Consider the following 14,348-nt stretch of genomic DNA (forward strand, 5'->3'; position numbering starts at 1 on the left):
TAGTTAGAAGGAACAACCCATTGGTATTGTTATGGGACTAAAGATGGTCAGGAGGTGGGGCTAAGCAGGAGGATGGGGCTGGAAGGACCAACCACATACTATTGGTCATGGGCCTAAGCATGGACAGGATATGGAGGAGGTGGAGCCAAGCAGGAGGAAGTAGATAGAAGAAACAACCATTTGCTATTGGTCACAGGCCTTGGTTAACCAAGCAGGAGGAAGTGGATAGAAGAAGCAAGGGAACAAAGGCAAAGACAGCGGGAAAAGGGGAGTCGATTAAGTAGCAAGATCCTCAGTTGTCTTGTGATACAAGGTACAGCACCTCCTTGTGGCATCTTCTGATGTCTTCCTTTACAGACATTGATAGTCACATTGGTGATTTCCCTTCTTCCCTCCATTTTTCGGTCCTTTTGTCCCTAACTAACTATAGAAGTGTCTTGATGTAGATTTTGAGGCTGAATTCTGAAAAGTCTGATAAAAATTAACTTATTTGGTTTATTTTTTAAATAACAAAAGAAATGGAAAAAACTACAACACGTGTCCCGAGTACGATAGTACGGTAAAATTAGAAGGTTAATCTGATGCTGTACACCTGGCCGGAATCCCATAGGGAATGACGGCTGCCGAGTCTATCAGTCACTCTGTTAATAAACTATAGATATCGCCTTAAAGGGAACCTGTCATATGGAAAATATAGTACAATCTGCCGACATCATGTTATAGAGCAGGAGGAGCTGAGCAGATCAATATATAGTTTTCCTGGAAAAGGTTCAGTATAAAATGCCATTTATCCAGTGAAATCTCTGCTCTTTTTATGGTGAGAAGTCCAGTGGGCGGTCCTAACATTGATAGCTCCGCCTCCTGGATGTCACAACCTAGAAAGAGCAGAGATTTCATTGGATAAATGACAAGTTATACTGAATCTTTTCCCACAACATAGTACATCAATCTGCTCTGCTCCTCCTGCTCTATAAGATGCCATCTACAGATTGTACAGCATTTTTCATGTGATGGTCCCCTTTAAGGTGGAGAATATCTAAGATCCTCCAGTATAGAAGTTACTCAGACTGCTGTCATGTGTTATATGGATCATATTGCAGCAGCAAATCCTGCCTGGACTGCAGATCAAGTAAGCAGAACTTTGGTCGTGAGCCATGGATGCTCCAAGTTTTGGGTTGTTATGGGATTTTCAACCATAAATGGTCCGCAGAAGGGCTTATATATGTGTCCTGACCTAAACTCTTGACCCTCTATCATCTTGGCACTTGAAGGGCTCATGGTTAGCATAGTGTAGAGGAAACCTTACTGGTCATGCTGAATCACAATCTAATTTACCAATATGGTAAAACCCCACAAGAACCCAAGGAGAACCTGCCAAACAGATGTTGCCCTTGGTCAAATTTGTACTTCCGTATATCAAGGTACCATTACTGACCCAAGGCTTCTTGTACACATATTTTAGATATATGTTGGTAAATTGATGTCCTAATCCATGTTTTTGTCACTGAATTTTTTGGAAATCAAGATTTTCCTATAATAGTGTTAGGACATTGAAACACTATCGTTGCCCTTGTGGGCAGTGATTCCCAGGCAATCATTGGGGCAAAGAAGTAGAGACCACCAGGGACATCTGGACATAGATGAGTTCAGTAATACTTTTTACATGGTTTTCAGCTTTGCTGTAAAATTTTGTTCCACCAGAAGATCCATTTAACAGCATACAGATATGTGCTTTATGGCAGCCATGTGAACCAGAGGAAGCCATGGACTGGAGCTATTCATTTCTATGGGAGAACATTGTGGTCAGAGTCTGTGACTTGTGCAGAGAGGGGCGAGAAGGTGAACTGTGGCCACCACCTTCTCATTTCTGTGGGGGAAATTGGTGGTCATACTCTGTGGCCTGTGATGAATGGAATGGGGTAGTTGATGTATGTCAGCTATATCCTTTGCTATTACAGTAATTACCTGCCATTGTAATCCTGCCTGTGATAATGAGATGTCTGCTGAGAAGTGATCTCTACAGAACAGGAGGTGTCAGACTATTGTGAGGTTCGGTGGAGGTTTCATAGAAAACTATTAAAACAACTCAACGTTGTATTGTATTTTTATTTTGCACAGTATTCAACATTTCCCATGTAGTTGAATTTGATAGACTCACACAGTAGAAGGCCCCAGTATCTGGCCGGCTTTAGTACATAGGTTAACTCTTTAGGTGATACTAGTGTCTGTCAGGATATCTTCTCCTGTATTGTGGCTCTATGCTTCGATTGATGGTGGTTTCCATTCTCTGTTGGCCCGAAACCATGGCTCGGGTGTTAAGTTGGGGCTTTAAGAGGATAATGTAGACTTTAGGTGTGAAGATACAGAAGAGTAGCCCGGCGCTGGAGGACAAAATTGCAAAGATTTCTGTTGCCACCCCCAATTTTCCCTGGGTGCTAAGATAGGCTGGAACAAAACATATCCAAACACTGAGGAACACCAACATGCTGAAAGTTATATAAGTAGCCTCATTAAAAGCCCCGGGTAGTTTCCTGGCTAAAAAAGCAACCAAGAAACATATAGTAGACAGAAATCCAAGGTAACCTAGCATAACCCAAAAACCAAGACCGTAGTTACATCGTATAACAACTTTTCCTAACTGAGTCTTCACATCATGTTCTAGAAATGGAGGATCTACTGAGAACCAGGAGCAACAAAGGGCAAACTGGATGGTAGTACAAAACACGGCAAAGAAGATGGGCCACCGTGGTCCCATTGGTATCTTCAGGCAACCACCAGGCTGGTTGGCTCGGAAGGCTAGGACAACAATAACAGTCTTGGCTAATAGACAGGAAATACAGAGGGTGAATAAGACACCAAAGGCAGCTTGTCGAATAAGGCAAATCTGGTTTCCTGGCGGAGCAAGAAGAAGAAGGGGGCAAAGGAAAGATAATGTGAGGGCAACAAGAAGTATGAAACTAAGGGTGCAATTATTAGCACGGACCAAAGGAGTCTCTCTGTTCCTTATGAAAAGAAGAAGTACAAAGATGGGCAAAAACGAACCCAAGATGGATGTGCTTCCTAGGGATATTCCAAGACGCTCCGACAAGGACAGTAATTCCACCTCACGGGGAATACATTGATCGTGTGCAGAATTTGGCCACTTTTCTTCTGGGCAAAGAAAGCAATCTATGGCATCTGTAAGAAAAACATTAAGATTAAAAAAGTTCTTCAATATGTATGTGAGAGATTTCAGTCATGCTTTTTACCTACTGGTTTGGTTGGAAATTGATCCAATGGCACATGGAATGCAATCAAAACAGCAGTGCGGTTGACCAAGACGTGGGGCCTTCCAAAATCCGGGAGGACATTCTTTAGAACATACAGAAATGGGAATCTAAGAAGACAGATTTGTATCACAAAAGTTTTGGAAAAAATTTGCTTTTCAATGTGGACTTTGTAGGGCAATTAGGACATCTCTTACCTGGCTGAACTTCCCTCCCCAATGAATTGCACTGTGGTTGATGAACAGGTCTTGTCCTAAGTGGGCACCACTTTCGTAGCTTCCTACTCTTACCCAGTAAGTAACTCCAGATAGTTCTTGCCAGTTTGTTATGTCATAAATGGCTGGTGCATTTCCAAGAGAGTCAAAATATAAGTCATCCCCAATGTTTCCTTTGAGCCTTACTCGACGAAGGTAGAAGAAAAGCTGTCGGACATGAGAGGGTTAAATGGTATAAAGCTTGATATCTATAGATTCTACTGATTCTTAGGGTCTTCATACACTTACCTGCCAAGGGTTAAAATTGGCCATATCTGCACAATGGTTTCCAACCAAGGCCCTTCCAATTTGTCTACAGTCGGCCATATCTTTAAGAGTTTTGGCTACCATAGTCACAGCCTTATAGACATTATATGTAACTCGAAGGTCCCCTATGTCTGAAAATATCTTTAGAGCACCAAGGTCTTCCCGTCCTGTACACAAGGCCTTTGTTGAAGATGGTAATGGGGAAGGAGCAAATGGGAAAGTTGATGAAGAAAAGGAAAATTTAGAAGCTCCAGTCTGAGAGAAGGATGCATTGTCCATTTCTCTGGTCCACTGACAACTGAAAGCTTCCTCCCAGAATTCCTTAAAAAATGTATGATTATTAAAGTGACTAGGATGTAATCCAAAGACAAACTCTCTGAATCCAGGGGCAGCCCCATTACGAAGAACAAGTCCAAGAGTTCCTCCTAAAAATTTGGAGAGTTGAGAAGTTACAAGACTGGGAGATGAAGACCATGCATCAGTGGTCAACCAGATTCTATCTCTAGTATCCCCATTGTAGGCAAGTTCCAACAAAACAGGGTTTAGATAGGCTTCAAGGGAAAAGACAACCACCACATGGGCGGTTGACTGTCTGATAATGGTTGATACCCATCTCACATCTTCTGTTGAAGACTCTGAAGGAAGATTCTCCCAGAAGGCTAGGCACACTCTCGAAGACTCCATCTCTTCAAGAAAACTTTGACTCAATGCAGAACTGGTGGCTTGGGACAAGACACCCACCCAAGACCAGCCAAACTCTTCAAGCAGTCTAACAATGCCTTTCGCCTGGGAAGACAATGTAGGGGCAACACTGAGTGATGTAGGGAAAAAGAACCTATTGCTGAGACTGGCTGGAGGTGCGAAGTAGTTGATCTACAAGGTAAGAAGATGACAATATTAGATAATGATTGTGATGGTTGAAGACAGAGTAGTGTTCCAGTTATTGAGACTCAACATTCACATACTATTGGCAAGACCTTCTCAGTCCTCCATTAGATGTCCTGATCATTTGGCATCTTGTAGGTCTTTGGTCATGGAGTGACATGGTTGGGGGACCACTGATTGGTCTTCAGTACTTACTATCCCTAGTTCTATACTGAGTAGATTGTTAGAACATAAGATCCATCACTGGTCATGGCAAAAGAAGATGCCATGTTGATTTTTTTTGGGCAGGGAGCTAGTTATGTTATTTAGGTTTATGTAAACAGATCTACACATTTTTTTTATGAAGTTATAAGTAATAGTGGACCAAGAATAGGTACATAGTGTATAAAGGACCCCATACCCCTGAGTTAGCCCTTAAGGTTTATTTCCTCACCTGTGGGTAATTGTAGAGTCCTAAAATGTTGGCCACACTTATAGCTGCTTCTCCATCTGCATCTCCCAGCACTGCGGTCAATCTCGATGGTAGACCTAGACAATGATAATTCATTGGTCTTCCTGGACCACCAGAAAGGAGCCATGATGTTCCCCCCACTGCTCCTTTAGCTTCACTACATGAGTCCATGACTGCTGCCCCTAGTGTCAAGTTCGGTAACATCCCAGGTGTCCTGTTCGCTTCCTCCACTGCAAAGAGAAAGGCAAGAATCCAGCGGAAGGAACGGAAGCTGAACCTGGTATGGAATGAATATATGAAGAACTCAGTATACAGCATAACCAGTAGATGTATATTATAGGTATACAGGGCAAAGAAGACAAGGTCATTAGGGTAAAACAGATCAAGGTTATAACTTGCCAATGACACTTTGAGACTTGGGGTACAGGACGACAAACTGACCCCTGGGGGTGTAGGACACTGACACTTGGGGTGACAATACAAGAAATTACTGACTGATGAGATTTAGGTACACAAGTAAGAGTAACACGGAACTAAAGACAGAGAAGATGAGGAGCAGCATACATGGTGTCCAGCATAGGGACCTTGTTGCCCTCACCGTTGGCAGGAATGAGATCTTGGCGGCCTGGTGAAGATCTCTGGTTGTGTCCCTGGACTGAGATGCAAGGGAAATATTCCACCCAGGAGAACATCTCCCTCTTGGATGTACCCGGTCACCGCTTGTTGTTGTAGGACACATTCCGATTTCAAGGACAGTGGCCAGGAGAGAACCAGAAATAGAATTAGAGCAGCACTCCTCATGGTCCAGATATATAGATAATGAGATGGGTTAGTCCACTTCATCTGAGTCAGAGGAGGCAGAAAGTAGTGAAGGAAGGTCTACAACACAAGGTATGATCTGAATCTCTAGAGCTGAGGTCTACAACATAACGTACGATACGAAGCTCTAGAGCTGAGGTCTACAACACAACGTAAGATCTGAATTTCTAGAGCTGAGGTCTACAACACAACGTATAAGCTCAATCTCTAGAGCTGAGGTCTACAACACAACCCTATGACTTGGTGAGCCAGGCTTGTGAGCAGTAATGATGTGGATAACAGAATCTCTCTCTCTATATATATTTGTGATCTTAGACTGTACGATCTCAGATTATAAACCCCAGAGGGTTTGGGTGCACTAGGGACCACAAGAATGGTAGAGATGGTACACGGACAATTATCTCAATATTCTGAGCTTTCTTAAAGGAGCCGTAACAGAGATAACATGGATAGTCAGTCCTTTCAGTCATGTGCTTAGTGTTACAATGTTGGGCTCCGAGCATCGTATTGACCGTCATCATTTTATATAGTATAAAAAAGTTATGACTCTCAAAATATAGTCCCACTAAAAGAAATTATTTTTGGCACATAAATGCAAAAGTAGTTCAACATAAAACCTAATATAAACTTATCACCATAATTGTAACGGCCAGCAAAGTAAGGCTAAGGCCCCACGGGACGATTTAATAAATGTTGGGGTAGGGGTCACAGTGATCACAGATGCAATCGGGCCCTGAAGCCGAAGGGCCCCACAGGTCACCTTCAACAGGCTAGGGCTGGATAAACTTCTATGATCTCCTTTCTGATTTCCATGATGGCTGGCAGTCTGTACCATGTAAATTTATTACCCCTGTCCTTGGGTACACTGGAGGGAGAAGATTTAAGATACACAGCATGCACAGTCAGAAAAGGAGAAACCTATTTAATGGGAAAATTATAAGTTGGCCAGCTCAGTAGCATATAGTCAAGGAGAGAGGCTGTTGCACAAAAGGGGGCATGATTACTATGTGGCGGGGCTCCGAAGGCCTTAGTCTATGAAGGGTAAGATGGGGCTGCTGGAAAAGACACTCAAATAATTTCTGCTGTTACACTGTGCTCTTTTAACAGTGCTAGGCTTGTAGATAAGAGGCTACAAGTACACAGAATGAGGCAATAAATCATTGAACCAGCTGATAGCAATCGCCTCCTCACAGTGGTGAACCTAGCCTCTCTGCTGCCTGAAGCGGTCGATCGAAAGATGTTCATCTGTTGATCGTCAGCCAAAGACAGCAGGGGGGGGGGGGAAGGGGGGACACATTACAATAAATACAATGCAGTAATACTCACAGGAGACGTCTCCCCACATTTCCAGTCTCTTCCCTTTGGACCGCCATGACCACTTCTTTCAGCTGTGACTTGACTCTGTAAAGTTTAAAACATAGACATCTTTGACTCCTCAATTCTCCACAGCGGCCGCTGCAGCCTATATTATGCCCCACAGTGGTACAATAGAGGTTGCAGGGGGGCTGCTGTGGGGCATAATAGAGATTACGGGGCCACAGTGGAACCTCCAAGCTCTATTATGCCCCACACTTGCACACCCATGAACTATTATTATACTCAGGGGTCTTTTCAGACCCCCTGAGTATAATAATCAGAGCCTCAGGGGAGGTGAGGGAACATAATGAACACTGTTACTCACCTCTCCGGGACCCGATGTTAAAGAGGACCTTTCATAGGTTTGGGCTAAGGCAGTGCTATATACTGCTGGAAAGCTGACACTGTGCTGAATTCAGCGCACTGTTGGCTTTCCCGATCTGTGCCCCGGGTGAAGAGCTATTGGTGCCGGTACCGTAACTCTTCACAGTCAGAAGGGCATTCCTGACAGTCTGTCAGGAACGTCCTTCTTCCCAGCAGCGCCTATAGTGCTGTGCTGTGTGAGCCCCCTCCCTCTGCTCACAGTACTCGTCCATAGAAGAGCACTATCAGGAGGGGAGGGAGCGTTCCTCCCCGCTCACACAGTACAGCGATATAGGCGCTGATGGGAAGAAGGACGTTTCTGACAGACTGTCAGGAACACCCTTCTGACTGTGAAGAGTTACGGTACTGGCACCAATAGCTCTTCACCCGGGGCACACATCGGGAAAGCCAACAGTGCGCTGAATTCAGTGTACTGTCAGCTTTCCAGCAGTATATAGAACTGCCTTAGCCCAAACCTATGAAAGGTCCTCTTTAATGCTGGCAGGCTTTGGGCCTATATGGTAATGCCCAGACATCACGTGGTCTGGGATATTACCATATAGGCCCAAAGCCTGCCCTAGCAGTACCATATAGGCCCAAAGCCTGCCCTAGCAGTACCATACAGGCCAAATCCTGTGTTAGCAGTAACAGGCTATTACTACTAGCACAGGCTTCGGGCCTATATGGTACTGCTAGGGCAGGCTTTGGGCCTATATGGTAATATTCCAGACCATGTGACGTCTGGGCATTACCATATAGGCCCGAAGCCTGCTAGGAGTAACATCGGATCCCGGAGAGGTAAGTAACATTGTTTATTATGTTCCCTCACCTTCCCTGGGGCTCCGATTATTATACTCGGAGGTCTGAAAAGACCCCCGGGTATAATAATGGCGGTAGTGGGATCGCGGACTGCTCAGGCCTACTCACTGCCGGCCTTCACGGCCTATAGTACAAGGGGAAGCGGGGGCGGCAGTGAGCAGGTCTGGGGAGGTAAGTAAATAGGCCACTACCTGCTGGAGATACTCCAGCAGGTAGCGGCCTATAATAAAACAAAAAAAGAAGTTTTATACTTGTCCGTGTATTCATCTCTATCAGCGAGCGTCATCACGTGTGACGCCGCCCACGCTGATACCTAGACGTCTAAGTACGTATCAGCGTGTGTAGGCGGCCTAGTGACGCCGCCTACGCAGACGTCTGAACCAGCGCAGAGAGAAGCAGCTCTCCTGCGCTGGTTCAAAGTAAAAAAAAAAAAAGTAATAAAAGAAAAAAAAAAGTCGCCCGTGCGCCGCCCGCCTCCCGAAGCGGCCGCCTCAAGTCGCCTCATTAGAGGTGCGGCACTGCCTCCTCCACCCTGCCTTCTCTGTAGAGCTCTATGTGTGAGGCTAAATACAGAGACAAATCTTATGTAAACAGTCAGATTGAAGATCAGGAGGACAGCTTAATAAGTGGGGAAGGTAATAGATCTCCTTAACCACTTCAGTACTGGACAAGTTTTCTTGGTTCAGATTGGAATTTGAAAATTCATTTTGGGTGAACTAAAATGGCTGAAATGGCTAAAATTATCAGACCCCAGAGTCTAATAATCAGAGACCGGGGGGAGGAAACCAACATAAAAACACTGTTACTTACCTATCTCCGGCTCCGCTGCACTTCCTTGGTGGTGTTGGCCATCTTCAATGACGGGCGGGACGTCAGATGACCTGGGTTGCAGGTCCCAGTCATGTGACGTCATGGACGTCACACAACTACGTCCCAAGCCTGCCCGGCTCTTAGTAACTCTATTTTTTATATTCCCTTACCTCTCCCAGGCCTCCGATCATTTTACTTGGGGGTCTGAAAAGTGTCAGGTTTTTCTGTCCGCTTGAAAAGTCGGACATCTTTACAAGCGGACAGTGAAGGAAGGGCACGGAGTGCAAAAGAACGCTCCCGATCGCCATTTAAATAAATGACAAGTGTCACGGACACAGCTAGTGTCCGCTAATAATGTCCGTACCAGATTTTGAACGGAAACTAGGAGCGGACACTACCTGTCGGACACAGACGGTAGTGTGAACGCCCCCTTACATGTTTTTATTTTTTTATATTGTTTGTTCATGTATATTTTACACCATTATGTATGTTTAGCAGCTTCCTGTATGTGTTCCCTGTTTAGTTTAGTCCTCTATGTTTGGTTACTCCTCTGTTTTAGAGTACATGGGGAAGGAAGCTCGGTAGTGCGGACCCAACCCATGAGAGACAAGGACAGAAATCTTGGAGCAAAACCGCTCTATTTAAAAAAAAAAAATGTGGTAGTAAGCCACATGAATTAACCAAGACAACACTGTACCGTACACAAGGCTCTCAGGGTCAGGGCAGACCCAGCCACTTCCTCTCCTCCCTGGATCTGCCCTGAAGTGCAGCCTCCATCAGGTATGCTGATTCTGGTGACACTAACCTATCTATCTGCAGGGCTGGGGTGATATGCTGGTTCTGGTGACAGTAACCTATCTATCTGCAGGACTGGGGTGATATGCTGGGGTCTGGTGACAGTAACCTATCTATCTGCAGGGCTGGGGTGATATGCTGGTTCTGGTGACACTAACCTATCTATCTGCAGGGCTGGGGTGATATGCTGGTTCTGGTGATAGTAACCTATCTATCTGCAGGGCTGGGGTGATATGCTGGTTCTGGTGACAGTAACCTATCTATCTGCAGGGCTGGGGTGATATGCTGGTTCTGGTGACAGTAACCTATCTATCTGCAGGGCTGTGGTGATATGCTGGTGACACTATCCTATCTATCTGCAGGGCTGGGGTAATATGCTGAGTCTGGTGACAGTAACCTATCTATCTGCAGGGCTGTGGTGATATACTGGTTCTGGTGACAGTAACCTATCTATCTGCTTGGCTGGGGTGATATGCTGGATCTAGTGACACTAACCTATCTATCTGCAGGACTGGGGTGATATGCTGGGTCTGGTGACAGTAACCTATCTATCTGCAGGGTTGGGGTGATATGCTGGTTCTGGTGACAGTAACCTATCTATCTGCAGGGCTGGGGTGATATGCTGGTTCTGGTGACAGTAACCTATCTATCTGCAGGACTGGGGTGATATGCTGGTTCTGTTGACAGTAACCTATCTATCTGCAGGGCTGGGGTGATATGCTGGTTCTGGTGACAGTAACCTATCTATCTGCAGGACTGGGGTGATATGCTGGTTCTGTTGACAGTAACCTATCTATCTTCAAGGCTGGGGTGATATGCTGGTTCTGGTGACAGTAACCTATGTATCTGCAGGGCTGGGGTGATATGCTGGTTCTGGTGACAGTAACCTATCTATCTGCAGGGCTGGGGTGATATGCTGGTTCTGGTGACAGTAACCTATCTATCTGCAGGGCTGATATGGATTGTTATGCTGGTTCTGGTGACAGTAACCTATCTATCTGCAGGGCTGGGGTGATATGTTGGTTCTGGTGACAGTAACCTATCTATCTGCATGGCTGGGGTGATATGCTGGTTCTGGTGACAGTAACCTATCTATCTGCAGGACTGGGGTGATATGCTGGTTCTGGTGACAGTAACCTATCTATCTGCAGGACTGGGGTGATATGCTGGTTCTGTTGACAGTAACCTATCTATCTGCAGGGGCTGGGGTGATATGCTGGTTCTGGTGACAGTAACCTATCTATTTGCAGGGCTGGGGTGATATGCTGGTTCTGGTGACAGTAACCTATCTATTTGCAGGGCTGGGGTGATATGCTGGGTCTGGTGACAGTAACCTATCTATCTGCAGGGCTGGGGTGATATACTGGGTCTGGTGACAGTAACCTATCTATCTGCAGGGCTGGGGTGATATACTGGGTCTGGTGACAGTAACCTATCTATCTGCAGGGCTGGGGTGATATACTGGATCTGGTGACAGTAACCTATCTATCTGCAGGGCTGATATGGATTGTTATGCTGGTTCTGGTGACAGACTCCTATTCATAAAATTAGCACATTCGTGGCTTTATCAGTGGCGCTCACTCATTGTATTGGCTGCTGGTAGGTAAAAATTTTTTATCACTTTTTATTATTTTTTGGGGGACGTGAGGTGACCAAAAAGTATTAATTTGCGAACTGTGGAATTTACTTTTTATGGCGTTGTATGGACTTCCACGCACAAAGCGATACCTAATATGTTTACGTTGTTTGTTTATATTATTTATTTTATAAGGTTTTTTTTAACTCTTTATAGCAGCCGGCCCAAAACAGAATGTCACAAACATAGACCGTGAGCCCTACGTGGGAGAGGGACAATGTCTGCAAAGCGCAGTGGAATACGATGGAGATGTATAAGTGAGCAAAAACAACAATAATACTCTGTGTCAGAAAATAACTAAATAAATAGATGCGCTATATATATATACTATAATCCTATGAGACATACTTGTAATATATTTACATATATATATATATATATATATATATATATATATATATATATATATATATATAAAACACATAGTATAGACATATATTACTTCTATAACATGATCACCAGTAAACCTACATCACTAATACATGGAATAATTATATGTTTCTATGCCATCTCTCTCTATTCATATAATAGCCATGAAAATAGCAATTTTCCAGTGCAGCGGTAATCCTGGGCCGCTGGGCCCCTCGGGGGCAGAAGTAATTGAATATAATGGAGGTGTATTTGGAGGCAATGATCGCTGTGCGGAGATTTCCAGTAAGTGCTTCTTATCTATGGAGGCTTCATCTCCAAGGTGGATACACATCAATCTCTCCTCGTTCAGGTACACGCACCACCCAGGACTATTACCCCGGGTCCCCTAGTGGCACAGCGCGGAGCAGCTGGAGAGGGAGGGGTAATTATCCATCATTATAGATTCTGGCAGACATCTGCCTCCACTGATGGCGCCTCCGGGGAGAGCGAGGAGTTAAACACTGACTATTGTGTATACAGATAATACGTCCTTGTATCTACTCTCATCCATGATATTATCCCTGGCCGATGCTTATGTAGCAGAGCTGACTTTGTCATTCGACTGGCTGAGGCTTCTATGATGATTGATGATAAACCATTAATAATATATCATGGACTACATGACTATGACATGTATGAGATGACAAACTCAGCTCTACTACACCAGTTTTATGTCAGTGCAACACAAAATGTATGATGAGTACAACATAAACCTGTCCAACCATCATGGACGCAGCACAAGAAGCCCAATGTATATCAAGATTAGGGGCCAAGGGCCACATGGTCAGACTGTATCACTCCCAAGGGCCACATTGTATCAGATTGTATCAGGATTCTCACAGTTGTCAGGACATGGTCGGAGTCATAGTTTCACAACCGTCGGAGAATCTCAGGTTTGGTCCTGATGGTCCTTCTGCTAATCTGTCCTACATGGCATGGGATTGGGAGTAATGGGGTGGCAAACTAGGGTGTTGCAGGCTGAACTATTGGAGAGAAGTCCAGTGTTGGACGGGCCCATCAAAGTATCAGCAGATCTTTTGGTGGATCTAGGCTCTAAAACAATAATAGTCAGCAGAAGACACACCAACTTGATGGATCCCATGGTCTATTTCCTAGGCCTTGCTGGTGGGTGGACTCCTGGAATTATTTTGTAAGGAACCTCAGTCTGACAGTGGGATGTCCTATATTCTCAACTCACTGTATGCCCTTGATGTATCTTTGACATGTCCAAAGGAGGGAAAATGTGTATAATTCGTAACGTGAAGCTCCTGGTCCCCAGTGCAAAATCTGAACCAGGGCCCCACCTGCTATGCGCCATTTTGGATACTGGTGTCTCTTCTTGGCTCTTTCAGACTCCAGATCCATATTGTGATACTCCATCTGTACCCACCATAGCTACACCTCTTACTGGTGATGGTAGAAGAGTGGACACTGTGGAAAGAATAGGACAACCCAGAGGTCAACTGGGAACACCTACCTCAAAATAGTCAGGGGTTTGATGGTACAGTAGGTTGTATAAGTATACCTGTACAACCTTTATATGAGGTATGTCATAAGCTTTGTATTACTTGTGAACGACTTCCTATGAGTTCTACATATACACTGAACAGACCTCCTCTTTGAAAAGACCACCTCCTTATCCAAATCACATTTTCTGTGACGAATTTTCAGTTTTCCATAATAACTGGTTTCTGTACAAAGACCACCTCTCTAGAAGACCACTTTTTGATGCAATTTTGGGTGGGCGTCTCAAAGAGGATTCACTGTACGTTGTATATGAGCTTCATCTGAGGACTGTATGAGCTCCATATACTTTCCACCAAGATTCCATATGAGTTGTGTATGCGCTCTGCACGAGAACTGTATAATTTCCAGGTACAATAAATAAATTTGGTACTCGTTGACCTTTTTTAGGAAAACCAACAGGGTAAGCCACAATTTAGGCAGCGCTACTATGTATAAGGCATTCTTATCTTCTCACTTTGAGGTAATAATATGCAAATCTATCTTCCATGATGTAATTAGGAAGACAGAGCCTCAGTGTGTGCACACCAAGGGAGCGCCCCCTATAGGGGTGCATGACTGAGGCTCTGTCTTTCTAATTACATCATGGAAGACAGACTTACACATCCTCAGCTAGCGCCCTCTATTGGTGTGCACACACTGAGGCTCTGTCTTCCTAATTACATCATGGAAGACAGATTTGCATATTCTTC

General features: G+C 44.6%; 2 protein-coding genes across 2 annotated transcripts in view; one reads left to right on the forward strand and one right to left on the reverse strand.

The window, feature by feature from the left end:
• KDM6B (lysine demethylase 6B) overlaps positions 1–14,348 on the forward strand; it is a 456,451-nt gene that overhangs the window by 272,225 nt on the left and 169,878 nt on the right. The window lies entirely within an intron of this gene.
• Positions 2,219–5,924, reverse strand: LOC142204396 (extracellular calcium-sensing receptor-like). Its single transcript, XM_075275708.1, has 6 exons — positions 5,722–5,924; positions 5,106–5,400; positions 3,770–4,660; positions 3,464–3,688; positions 3,253–3,376; positions 2,219–3,177 (listed from the first exon to the last, which is right to left on the reverse strand). The coding sequence occupies exons 1-6, from the start codon at positions 5,922–5,924 to the stop codon at positions 2,219–2,221; spliced, it is 2,697 nt and encodes an 898-aa protein (XP_075131809.1).

The sequence above is a fragment of the Leptodactylus fuscus genome, chromosome 5 (assembly GCF_031893055.1).
Source record: "Leptodactylus fuscus isolate aLepFus1 chromosome 5, aLepFus1.hap2, whole genome shotgun sequence".
Lineage (NCBI taxonomy): Eukaryota > Metazoa > Chordata > Amphibia > Anura > Leptodactylidae > Leptodactylus > Leptodactylus fuscus.